This window comes from Dermacentor silvarum, chromosome 5 (assembly GCF_013339745.2).
Source record: "Dermacentor silvarum isolate Dsil-2018 chromosome 5, BIME_Dsil_1.4, whole genome shotgun sequence".
In the NCBI taxonomy this organism is placed as follows: domain Eukaryota; kingdom Metazoa; phylum Arthropoda; class Arachnida; order Ixodida; family Ixodidae; genus Dermacentor; species Dermacentor silvarum.
Window position 1 is genome coordinate 170,851,523 of NC_051158.1, and position 13,874 is coordinate 170,865,396.

Genomic DNA, 13,874 nt, shown 5'->3' on the forward strand with positions numbered 1-13,874 from the left:
CTGCGAAAGAAACCGCGGCAGCTATCGACGCGATGATGGGTGGCGACTATGAAATCCCGCGGCCAACGCGTTGTTATGCGCGGCGGTAAACGCAATAAAGGCACAAATAGGCACGAAGCGTTGCGTCGTTGCTGTCATTCACGTACGATTTCCGCTGCTGACTAAGGCCATGCGGACTCCGCCGCTTCGTTTCGGTTGTGCGCTAGCGCCGTTTCTGCTCTTCTGCGTCGCACACTTCAGGCTCTTTAATGCAAAAACATATAGCCTTCGAGATTTATGGTTGATGTATGGTAGCCATGACGTGACGCAAAGCCTCCGAGATTTGCAGCGACCGTCCGTGGCTTTTGGCTGCCTATTCGGGACCGCTGAATAATTCGAAAATATTGAATCCATGAATTCGAATCGAAGCGAATAACGAACATAGAATTATTCAATGAAATATTTGACAATACCCTATATTCGCCCATCCCTAGAGTAATTTTCCCTGATAGAGGCACAAATTCCCTGAGCTTTCCCCGAGTATTTCCAGAATATTCAAAATCCCTGAGAATTCCCTGTTTTCCCGGTTTTCCCGGTTGGTAGACACCCTGGAATTATTCGAACATTCACTGTTTAATTCGATTCGGTGATACGAGTATTCGCACACCCCTAATTGTTTCCCGATAGACAGTGTCCATGGCATAGCCCCCACATGGAGTTTGTAATTACTCTGAATGTTCAAAAGTCGCCCTCGACCTCAAGTTTTCAATGAATTCAAGAACATTTTTTTCAAGGACTTCAAGGTGGTGTACGAACCATAGTTGGCTTGTGCAGACAATTTCGTCATTACGTGAAAGCCTCTTGAGATAAGCAAGAGTTTTCCAGTACGCAAAGTACTCAGCTCTGTCGGTGCATTTAAAATGAACACACACACACAGCCATTGTGAATGACATTTCATTTAGCCCGTAAAGAGACAAAAATCACAGTGAAATGGACATCATCAGAAGTTTACTTCCACCCACGAACTTGTATGTGCCGGCAATGAACTTGCTCACCATGCATACATACACATCGGCAATGCTCTCTTCTCCTCTCATGCACTGCACTTCCCTAGGGAAAAAAAAAATACTGGACAAATCGTCCTCGTAGCTTCACAAAGCCCAGATGGAAATGAAGCCTCGCACATCACTAAGTGGCACAACCCATCACGCATCTTGTTTCTAAAGTGTGACCAATTTCTATTTAACAAAAGAGAGACCACCGCAAGTGCCCTTGCGACTTATGAAGAACACTCACGGATGGAAAAATGTTTCACACAAGACGTGGCACAGACTACGTGTGCGAGGACACGGGCAAAGAACACGGTACAGGCATATGGCGTCCTACATGAAAAGACTCGACAACCACAAACAATCACACACAATCACACCACATACGAAAATGAGTATACATAGCCAGTTGAACTCACTGGCGGCCTTTTGGCAAAGTAGGCAGACAAGGGCTTTGCTGAGAGAACAAACACCCCGGTGTGTCCCACAGAGAGAAATGCATGTCAACTTGAACAATGTTCCTTTTTTTTTCCCATTTCTGGGTCTATCATTGGTCGGTGAAATGAGCTCATGTGTTGCACACAGCTGCCCAGAAGGTGAGGGCCTTTTCTTGATGTGGTTGTTTATATTGACGCATGTACTTGTTTATCTTTCTCGGGTGACCGCGTTTCACCACCTAACAAATGTTATCGCTCAGCGCAGGATGCGCCTACATGTATCGGAAGTGTACATATATATTACTATATGTGCTGTGTTCTTGTGTTTACTGCTTTAAATATGGTACGGCAGTTGATACAGTACTCAAAATGTTAAACCTAAGTTACATTACAGGCAGCTTAACGTGGAAGAGAGGAAATAAAACTAGCGCATTTGTTTAAAAAAATGTATTGAAATAAATACATAACTTAATACATTATAAAGCTATTTGCGAGCACTGGCATACACTTTTAGAACAGGTTTTACTACAAGTTGACTTTGGTAGACAATGAAGATATACAATGAGAAATTAAGATTCGAATTGTTACCTTTCACCCTTATATCTACTGCAATAAAAAAAAAAGAAAGCCTAGGCTCTATGTGAGACTCCAGCAACTTTTAGTGCTCATCTACACACATACTTTCCATTATAAGAACCTCAGTTGTTCAGCGTCCAGGTAAAGCAAGTACAGAGGTCAAGCTCTCCGAAAACCTAACCTTGTGGCAGACAATTCAGATCTCACCTTCTGATAAACAGCCCAGTCACTGCATCACTATGCAATAAGTGATCCAGATATCTGAATTGTCAGCTGACCATGCACACATGTAACCACCAATGCACTCAAGCTTCCCAGTTTAAGCATAACTTCAATTAAGTTTAGGCACAAGCTTCTCTGCAGTAAAATACCTTTGGCCTCCCAAGTAGCTGCATTCGAGTCTTGCTTCAGTGAAATGCAGCCCCAAGGAAACATGACCATGACAATGCAGAGATGTGAACCACTGACAAAGCTTTCCACGCTGTAACCTTGGTAAACTATTGCTGGACGACGAAACCATTCTAGTTGGTTACAAAGTGATACAAGCCAACAGGCACAACAGTTGCATGACATGGCAAGGACATGCAACAAACCTACCTGCTGACCACACATGCGAATTCGACAAGACATGAAAGTGCCCAGAGGGCTCGTTTTCGCATTGACATGACACTTGGCACTGCCTTTGTGCAAGTACGACAATCCCCGGCACTCACTTGTACGTACCACAATCGATGCGCATTAGGACAAACACAAGAATACATTAGGCAGGCATCCCTAATGCATACATACATTGGCAATCGGTATTGTTAATTACAAAGGGTATCGTCATTCTGGAGGCAATAAGAGAAGAAGCACATTCTGAATGTCACCACAGTTTATCCAACAAAAAGTCTGTGTTAAACCTCTGACCCGCGGAATGCAATGTCACGATTTGATGATGACGACGAATGCGAAAGTGCCGTGTCCTCTTGCACAGACTTCGCATCTTCCCGTTTATTGCCAGACGTGGTCATTAAATGCACCAACTTAGCTGGGAAAACCCGGAACAGACAGGCACAAACAGGTGATAAAGCTCACCAAGCCTTGCTTAGATGCACATGGCAACCCCACCATTCCACCCGGCACTTATTACTCAATGACCAATGTCGTAAGTTCACGCAAGTTTGCAACAAAGTCACGACAGGCCGTCTTCCACTGCTGCTCAGTTCAATAGGTGTGGCCACGAGACCATTGTAAAATCACAACAGATAGTCAACTGAAACTGTTAACACCACAAGACCACAGCGAAGCCACAAAAGGCAATGCACTGTGTTGCTTGCCTTGCAATATGGCCATCATAATCTACTAATGTATAATATGCATCGTCACTACACTGCAGACTTGTCTGACAGCGACGTACAGCAAACTGGGCAATCGCCACAACGCAGCCTGCAAATGGTTCAGCCATGGCCGCACGCAAATGTGTCCGCCAGGAGCCCCCCCTCGATCCCTCACGAATGTCTTTAGCAATTACTGTACAGCAACTGAATCCACACATGTGTCACACCTTCAATCACTTCGGCTTCAGCGTGCTGAGGAAGTTTCCCAGGTCGTACTCGGAGTCGTACTTGGAGGAGTCCCACAGCTCGGGGAGGCTTTCGAGCACCCCTTTCATACCGACACGCGATGGGCCCGCGGAAGAGTTCTGCGCGGTGTCCAGCATTGTGTCGGCCTTGGCACCGTCCGAGCCTAGCGTGAACAAGTCGAGCAGCTGGTCAGTGCCCATGGTGTTGAGGCTGCTATTCTCTTGCGTGATCACCGTGTTGGCAATGGTCAGCTTGAACTTCTGCAGCCTGCAATATACGACCCAACAAACAAGTTTTATTACTAGACCGTTTAAGCGTGTCTGTAAATGTATTGCCATTCAAGACATTCAATCGAACCTCAACATAATGAACAAGATAATACAAATTCTTGTATATGACAACCAAGTAAATATTATTACAAAATACAATACCAAGTATTCGTAGAATCGAATAGTAGATATTCGATTTGATAATCAAATTATTCGAATGTTCACTATTCAATTCGGTGATATTCAAGTATTCGCACAGCCCTAATATCGAACGCTGAGCTGTGCCATGCCCCTGCAAGTGCACTTCTCCTAATGAAAAAGTGATCAGTTCTCGCACTCTCAGCAATATTTAATGCTGATGAAATTGAAATGGTATATTTTTGCCAGATGTCATCAAACAAGACATCAAATCAACAGGGCAGTACATGCGATGGAGGAAAAATGAGCAGGCTGCATGTTTTAGTTTTGCTTGCTGCAGATATGTATGGCTCGTGCGAACTGCGGCCGTCCGTTGTCACCAAGTCGGTTGCCAAACTGCTTCAAGAATGCAAAGGGCCTTCTGGTCCAACACGCACTTCACAAGAAAGTGTGGATGACACTTGGTCTTTTCATCGCGTGGCTCAGGGCACACTGAACTAGATGCCTGTGCCACCAAGTTTGTCTTCTGGTAGACAAGGGCTTTCTGCGAACAGCGTTCCAGAGTTCTGCAAACAGTCAAGTCCAATTTGAGCCAATCCCCTCCTTGGACGGACATTCGCATTAAAGTTTGGATTTAACAAAACTACTGCACGCCACATGCACACTTTATGGAAGGACCATTGCAGCAGCAGCACGCAAGACTCATACGATTCGTGGGCTCACACACAGTCCACACTAAACCTGTGGAACGAGTTCCATTCATGCCCGCAGGGTGATCATGAGCAAAAAAAATTGGCTGAGGTTTAACTCTTGTAAACCTAGTTATCACGAGCGAAAGGTCTGTTTGACTTGGCTTTGCTAAGACTATGCGCACAGTGTTTCATTAATGCATGCTTTTGCGCTTGGTACCGTATTTACTTGAATCTAGGCCGACACCGATTCTAAGCCGACCTCCGAAAAGTTCGAAGCCAGAAAAAAATTACCTCGAATGTAGGTGGAACAAAAAAGTGAGGACAGCATTCGCAAAATGAAACAGCATTTATTAAATATGAACATGCCGAGCTCATTCTACGTCACCATCGCTGCTAGCCTCGTCGCTATCTTCCATCTTCAAACAGTGCACTATTTTCAGTACCATCAAGCGCATTAGAGATGCACTTTTTTTAAGGAGCGCACGATCAATGTTTGCTATCCTCGTTGCAGCGCATGCAAAAAGCATCTTTCGTGGCCCCCTCCGACGACAGATGTTTTTCTTATCGATGCCAACATCCCACCAGGCTTGAACGTTTGACACTGCCTCTACGGCACGCACAACTACCGTATTTACTCGATTCTAACGCGCCCTCGATTGTAACACGCACCCATTTTCCGTGACGACAAAAGGTCCTTTACAGTACCGCGCACCTCATGCTTTCAAACAGAAATACAACTTTCTGTCATTTGGAAAAACAGATTTCCTACAGATGCACTGAAGTTGCGTAGAATAAAAAAAGTCGCAGTTTCGCCTGAAGGGCGAAGCATCGAATGCAATAGCAAATTAGTAGAAGTAAGGATGGCAGTTTTATCGGCCGTATAAACTTGCAAACATTCGCTTAATAAATAAATTAACAAGAACGGTGTCACGCGCGCACAAGCAAACATGAACACATTTCGCTCATTGACCACGGAAACGAACTGTCAAAACTCTGGAGTGACGACGCGCAGCGAGACCTTCGTGCTAGCATGCCTCTCGCTTCAACGCGAGCTATAAGCGGCGAAAACACGACCAACGCCTCCTAAACAAACAATGCCTGGAACGTCGCTCTTTTTCCCATAGAGAGCTCCCTGCCGCGTGTTGTGACCAGGCGCCGTGCGAGAGCGCTCGCCTCTGTACTGCTTGGCCACGTGACACCATGGGCGTAGCCAATGGCGTAGCCGGGAGCAGCCGGCAGCGCGCTGTCCGCCAGCGGAGAGCGCGAGCTTCCGCCGGCGTCCCTCGAAAAAAAAAAAAAAACGCCGGGGTAGGTTTCAGCGCCGCCGACACCTCGCGGAAATTTGCAGCTCTGCAGCAAATTGTTGTACTTAAACAAACTGACCAGCGACAAAAAGCCCCGTCAGGTGACTCGCATGATCACAGAACAGCTATAAAGAAACCAATTGAGTGTCATCGTCTGCATATAGATAGCAGCAGTGACACCGCGCGGTTGGCAAGGCGTCGTCTGCTCGCGACAAGCCAGCCGCTCGGCTCCCGGCGGTCGTACCCTCGCATGTTTACAAGGATCGCCCGTCAGAGGCGCTCGCCTCCGTACCGGTGGGGGAGAGAAAAATCCGAGGGTAGGGCAGCTAGTTCGCAGCTCACGTTCCAGGCATAGTTTTTATAGGAGGCGTTGACACGACGCGCCGCGGACTTTCCCCGTCACAGATTGCGCTCAAGATAGTGCCAAGGCGATCGTATCGTCGCAGATTACGTCCTGCTTAGGTCCACTGAAACCGTTCCGCATTGCTTTAGTGGCGAAAATCCTCTCCTTCTGTTTGCACCAGTCCCGCACGCAAGTTTCACATTCTCCGAACACCCGTGATGCTGCCCAATTTCTGTCCGTCTCCACACGTACTTTCACTTTTATTTTAAATGCAGCATCATGATGAACTCGGTACTTCATACTGATAAGAGCAGACACAGAGAATGTGAAGACAGACAGTAGACTATTGCCTAAGCACGTGTACTGCAGCACACGGAGGAAGCTACGGTAGCTAGGCTCTATGCGGGTGCGAGGCGGCCATTTTGAAATGCCGACGGCTATATGATAACGCAGATGTAGGGTCGTGTTAAAAGTGCGCGTTAGATTCGAGTAAATACGGTATTCGTTAGAATGTGGCACTATAGTGGCATCGCCTGTTTGATGCCATTACGATAAGGCCATGCCGCGCGCCGATGCTACATCATACCAATACGACACAGGTTAAAATGGCGACGTCCCTCGTGTACTTCAGTTCGCTACTGGCGCGGCTAGTAGCAGCTGCGATACTGACTTTTCTAGACGGCGCCCTAACTATGCTCCATATTTACCAGTTTCTATTAAAAACTGGCACGTTTTTTAAATCCTCGAATCTAAGCCGACCCTAGAGTTTCGTATATGATTATTTTTAAAAAACTATCGGCCTAGATTCGAATAAATACGGTAAGCTTCTCTATAACGTGCTAATCTGGCCTCCCTTTGCTCCGGTGTTTCAGCAGCCAACTTTGCCTTTGCTTGAGATTTCACAGCCTGCCGTCTAGCTCATATCTACTGGATGACTGGATTCAGCATGTCGCTTGCGCTGAAGCACACGCACAGACAGTCCAGCCGGTGTGCCACGGCAAGACTGAACGACCAAGCGACGACGAAGCAGTCGTTAAAAACTCTCGCATAGTCACGTGGTACCGCAGCGGAGAGGCTGCGAGCGAGCGCAGCTGCGACGCCTCTTCGCAGTGGATGACGTGGCGTGACGTCACACCTGCCACACTTGCGCTCCAGCGGCTCAAGGTCATTGCGACGCGATGAATGACCTTGCGAGACATGGATGGCGCAGTAGAGCTTTCACTCTAAAATGCACTGCAATGTGCAGCGTGCTGAACAAAATCTAAGTGACTTTCGAATGTGCCAGAGTCTAACCAGTGTTGGCAGTCACAAACGCAGTGGCCGGAGGGGAAAGGCAGTGAACAAATAAATTGCGAAACGGAGTGCACGGCATGCAAGAATTGGCAGGTGGACTTGAGGTGGACAACGAATGAGGACAACTGGTTCCAACAAGAAATTGGCTGCAAAACTCACACTCAACACAACTGTCCCATTGTTGATCCATTGCCGATGCATGATGATCAGCTGTTTGGCGTATTGTAACAGACACACAGCCAGGCATGTTCACGCACAATGCAGTACAAGTTCGCTGATGGCAGCATGACACACATCCATACAGGCTGGTTTGCTTCTGCTCTGTGCCCATTTCTACCTTAACCAGAATGGAAATTCGCAACAAGTACTTCAATGCATGCAACAATTCCGAGTCACACGGGCTTTGAGGGTTAGCGATGCGATCAGTACATCAAAGACCACTCTGCAGTGCGAGTGACATGCAACATTTGTGTGCAAAAAATAAGTAAGCTATAGTGCAATCGAAACATTCTTCAGTAATCAAATTGGTTAATTCCCACTTCTCAAGCTCTCCGAGAACAGTTTGAGACATATGGAGGTTTCAGATAGGCTTCAGATATGCATACTTAATATTTTGAATTATTGATGTATCGAGCTATTTCACAATCCCCTTCGAGTTTGATATACTAATAACTAAGCACTAATACTAAGAACTAATACAGTAAAAGCTCGTTAATTCGCACCACGTTAATTCGAATTTTCGAATAATTCAAACTAAGTGGCACAGTCCGGCCATGCTCCATGGAGCCCCATGTATTGAAAAGCTAGTTATTTCGAATACTAATCCGGCCCGCCACGGATAATTCAAACTGCGCGCCGCCGTAGCCAGCTCACAGTCTCTGCTCTTAAGCGACAGATGGCGCGACATACACTGTCATCATCGCGTGTTTTTAGGGGGCAGCACTTGCGTTTATTCGCAAATGCTCTGGCGCATCGTCATGGACAACGGGATACGCAGTGCGTTCGGTGGCAACCCCGAGATTGGCCATTCTCTCCGTCGCCAGTGCAATCACAACGTCTAAGCCTATGAGTTCGCCGTTGCTCTCTTTTGTGCTGTACGCGTCCGTCGTAGACCGACACTGCTCGCATGCCGCTATGTCATCATGTGGAAAGTACCGTGCTAAAACGTTGAAGGACAAAGTGGAAATTCTGCGGGAAGTGGATGCAGGGAAACACAGTAAGAACGAAATTGCCAAAAAGCACGATATACCGAGAAGCACGCTGTCGACCTACATCCGCAATAAGAAGACAATTGAGGACTCCTACGCGGCTCAAACTTTCGCCAAGGATCGGAAAAGAACTCGTACAGCTAAGCACCCGGACCTGGAGGCAGCGTTGGTCATATGGATCAAGGAAAAACGGAGCCATTTAGTGGCCCCATCATCGTAGCGAAAGCGGCTGATATCGCGCAACGTCTGAACGTCTCCGACTTCGCCGCTTCGGACGGATGGTTTCACCGCTTCAGGGACAGACACGACCTCATTTTCCGCAGTGTGTGCGGCGAAGCCAAAGCCGTGGACACGGAAACCTGCACCGTGTGGCGGAATGGTGCGCTACTAGACCACCTCAACAGGTACGCACTGTCCGATATATTTAATGCTGACGAGACCGCCTTGTTTTTTAAACTCTTACAAGACAAAACAATCACCTACAAGGGGACGTGTGCGCAGGCGGCAAACGTTGCAAAGAGCGGGTGACGGTGTTGCTCGGGGCCAATATGACTAGAACAGAGAAGCTCCCCCTATTTGTGATAGGGAAGTCGCAGAAACCACGATGTTTTAAGAACATCCGCACGCTGCCGGCCAACTATGCAGCAAATAAGAAGGCCTGGATGACGGGCGAGCTTTTCAAGCAGTGGCTGAGGAAACTGGACCGAAAATTTGAGCTCGGCAAGAGGCAGATTCTTCTCCTCGTCGACAACTGCTCGGCGTACAAGGTGGAAGTCCAGTTGAGAGCCATTGAGCTGGCTCTTCTTCCGGCTAACACCACTGTGGCTCTTCAGTCTATGGATCAGGGCGTTATAGAAGTTTTGAAAAGCTTTTATAGACGCCACGTTTACGAGAAGTTGCTCCTGTGCTCCGATAATGAGAAAAGCTACACCGTGACTCTGCTCACAGCCCTGCACATGCTTGTGCGTGCGTGAAATCAGGTAACCACAGAAACAATAGCAAATTGTTTCCGGCACTGTAGTTTTGGAGCCCTTATTAAGGCAGACGCTAATCAAGTTGAAGAGGACGTCCGCGCTCCGGCTCATGTACGGGAGGTGCTCGGCGATGTGGACTTCAGCGACTACGTGAATGTCGACAGCTGTGCGGCGGTCTGCGGTGCCGTGAAATCATCGCCCAAGTCATCGGCGAAGACAAAAACCCAGCCCTGGACGATGACGATGCGAATGATGATGATGATGTTGGTGAAACAGTGGTACAACCTTCGATGGCTCAAGTGATGGACGGACTGAATCACGCCCAGCGTTTCTTCAGTTTCGAAGAAGACGATGCTTTCCGGCTCATTTGAGCTCTGGAAGATAAAGCAGCAGCAATCGCTTTTAGAGGCAAAAAGCAAGAAACCATTACGGACTTTTTTTGCAAATAAATGTACCCAGAGGTGCTCTACCTTTTTTTTTGTCATCAGATGTGGCTTTTTTTTAATCACTTTCGATTAGTTCAAATTTCACTTTCGTTAGTTCGAACTCGTTAAGTGTCCCCGTGAAATTCGAATTAATGAGCTTTTACTTATACCGGAATCTGGGGATTCTTAGATTTTGGAGTATCCTTCACAGCAGCCGAAACAGTAGGCTAGCAGACGACAAGGCGCAGAAAGCAGATGCCGCAGCGCATGGGTTTGGAAAACCTGAGACGGCACCGGAATATTTTTAAAAACGCCGGGAGGGGACCCCCCCCTTTTTTTTCTTCTATTGCAGAGGCAACAACATATCAGGTTTTGCAAGTGCATGCTCCACTCACACAAGTGTCACCTAGCAACGGACTCTTCCTTCTTTCCCCCTTTTTTGTGCGCACTCTTCTCCTTTCTTTCGCGCTTCTATCTGCGGCTGTACCAGCTATGCGCACGAAGAAATGCAACTTCCGCGCTTGCGGGGACACCACACGGTTGCACTTTCCGGACGGTGTCGTTTACATGCGCTTGCACTTTATGGTAGTTCAGGTGTACGCTCCATCGAGACAGTCGTGGTGTCCACGGCGAGGAATGTGAAAAGCAAAACAAAAAGAAGCATTATGCTTTTCAGCATCGGCATCTCTCTTGCGCACGCCACTCTACATATGGTGCTACGGCAGTGTGAGGTGGCAGAATTTATGGAAAATAGGAACAGTAAGTGTGCTTGTGCGGGCCGAGAGCCAACAGCGACGTTTTCCTGGATAGCTCATACGGTGACAACTGATAAATTGATGGGTTAATGGGCGAAATGGTTATTTTGGGAGTTTCACTACAACGACCTTTCAGAATAACAAACAATTTGCTGCAGTACCCTGAAGATCATTATATCGAGATTTCACTGTAGTGAGGTACGACTGTATTAGAATCCCGAAGACTTGGATAAGGCCACAGCAACACTGGTAGTGACATCTTGTAGTGTTTTGTTCAATTTCAGCACACTGGGAAATGTTCTTGTATGATTTTTCACCCTCTACAGCGCTTTTATCCCTAAGCTTACAACCGCTCTCAGATCGCCGACACACGGAATCACTGAAGTTTTTGCATTGCATTATTAACTCCTCTTGCCATATATCTTCAGATAATTATCTAACTCCTGCAAAACCATCTCGTACTAGAAGTTACCATCGCCTAAACATCACGCCTTATTTTGCCCGCACGGACACTTTTAAATACAGTTTATTTCCCCATGCAATTGAATACTGGAATTGTTTGCCTGGTACTACTCGTTCTCTTCCTTTAAACTTATTCTTAGCAGCCATTGAATAGTTTTGGTTTGTACTGTTCGTATTGCCTTTATTGTTTATTATTTATCATTCCTCTGCTTTTCACACCCACTCCTGCCATAGCCCGATAGGGCTGCAGTATGTACAAATAAAATAAATAAAGTAAGACATGATTGTTCTCACTGAAGGAAAAGAAAAAACAATAAATGTTAACAACTATGCTGCTGCTGACACCTTTACACAAACAGCTAGGTAGCACATAGTTCGTCACTGCAGTACAGTAAAACCAGTTTATAACAAATGCATTACCGTATTTACTTAAGCCTAACGCACAATTTTTGTGGGGATAAGACAGGTCCAGAAATTGCATGTGCGTTACAATAGAGTACGATCCCAAATTTGCGTTCCATATCACCATCGGTATTTTAAAGTGGCCGCCTTGTACACACTTCGAGCTTAGCTGCCGTATCGTCCTCCATGCACTGTAGTAGGTGTGCTTGGGCATTAGTCTACCGTCTGTAGTCCTGTTTTCTGCATTTGCTCTGTCAGCATGGAAGAGCCAACTGTGAAGACATGCCGAGTTCATCATGATGCCACATATAAAAGTAAAGTGATCATGTGTTGTGGAGACGGACAGAAATCAGGCCGCATCACGGGCGTCCGGAGTTCCCAAAACTTGCATACAGGACTGGCGCAAACAGAAGGAAAGGATTTTCGCTAGCAAAGCAATACTGAAGGGTTTCAATGGACCGAAGCAGGGCTAGAGCTGCTCGCAGAATATGTGCGGACCCTATCTTGAAACCAATCTGCGACGATGACAGAGTCCGCCGTGATCTGTGTTTGCACCACTTATAGTTCGCGTTGACACAAGAGGCAGCACGATTCCTCACTCCAGCGCTTTGACAGCACGCTTCCGCAGTCATCGAGTGAGATGTGTTCATGTTTGCTTGTGCGCACGTGACACCATGTTCGTTAATTTAATTAGGAAGCAAATACAGCAGAACCTCATAGATATGTTCCTGCTACGTATGTTTTCCTGGTGCCAACGTTCACAATTGAGAACACAAAAAAAATGGCCCAATTGAGTTACGCAAATTTTTTTACCGGTTCATACGTTCCCGGAAAACATAATTTTCCGCACCAACGTTCAGTACATCGCCAAACTGCGATCGTATGATACGTTTTCCGGCTGCTGGATAGCATGTAAACAAGAAAATGTGTCGGGCGCGCGTGATCGAGGACAGTAGCCGCCCGCTGCTACTGTCCTCTTTCATACTCGCCCACCCGTCTCGCATAAAAACGCAGGTGCATACTTAGTTTCCAATTCCGGTACACACAAATCTCCTCTTGGGTCATCGCACACCACATTCACAGCTATCACCACCAACCCTGTTGGTTGGTGGTGATATCTATTTTACAGGGCATGGGGCGTAGTTCCATTGGAAGCGTACTGCACACTTCCAGTATGCGGTAACCCAAACGCAGAGGTGCTTTCTTTCTTCGGGTCAGATTAGGAGTGAACTGAACCGAATTCTGGATACATCAAAACATGTTTTGCATCAAGCAATAACTTTGCGATAGCACTTCGACGGTGAGAAATTTTCACCAAGAAAAGCTACTGACTGTATAGTACTCAGCGACCCCCACACGGCAATTGGCCCGCATGGTGGCCAGCGCTTCCTTGCGCCATCCGTGGACACTGGGGACGCCTGAGCTGATGCACTGTGGTGTATTATGAAAGCAAGAGCCTTTGTTACTCATTGTGACTGCATCTGGCCTCCCAGTGATCACCCAGCACTCGCAAGTGGAAAAAAAAAGTGCCGGCTGCCATGTGAAGCAATTGCTGCATCTGAATCGCCAAGTATCGCCTGGCGTGCATGCTTTCTTTCCTTGTGTCACCCAAATGCATCCATGCCTTGTAACCATGACTCCTCGCAGTCGAACGAATATGGCGCTTTCTCCAACCACCGAGCTCCCTGAAGCCATCTCACTATCCCTGCTTAGTGCATGCCTCCCCACTCACCCCATGATCTTCTCTTCGAGGGTGCCCCTGGTGATCAGTCGGTAGACATTCACCACTTTCTTTTGGCCAATGCGATGGGCACGATCCATGGCCTGAAAGAAGGGGACACTGGAATGTCAGCAGCTGGACTACAGCACAATCAACACTGATCTTCGTTTCTTGTGACCAAACCTGTTGACATGCTTAAGAAGCTCCAGCTCGGAAGGCTAGCTACCTACATAAACTATATGGCAGCTAAGAAATTGTTTCTCTCGGCAACCAATGCATCGA

The 13,874-nt window shown here is 47.1% G+C and overlaps 1 protein-coding gene across 1 annotated transcript in view; it reads right to left on the reverse strand.

Moving 5' to 3' along the window:
• Positions 1-918: 918 nt before the first annotated feature.
• The window catches only part of LOC119453900 (TATA-binding protein-associated factor 172-like), a 195,623-nt gene continuing 182,667 nt past the window's right edge, over positions 919-13,874 (reverse strand). The window contains exons 38-39 of the mRNA XM_049667068.1: positions 13,605-13,696; positions 919-3,874 (exon numbers count right to left, since the gene is read on the reverse strand). Of these exons, the coding sequence (XP_049523025.1) occupies positions 3,595-3,874; positions 13,605-13,696 (372 nt within the window). The 3' untranslated portion in view covers positions 919-3,594. The remainder of the gene's footprint in view (positions 3,875-13,604; positions 13,697-13,874) is intronic.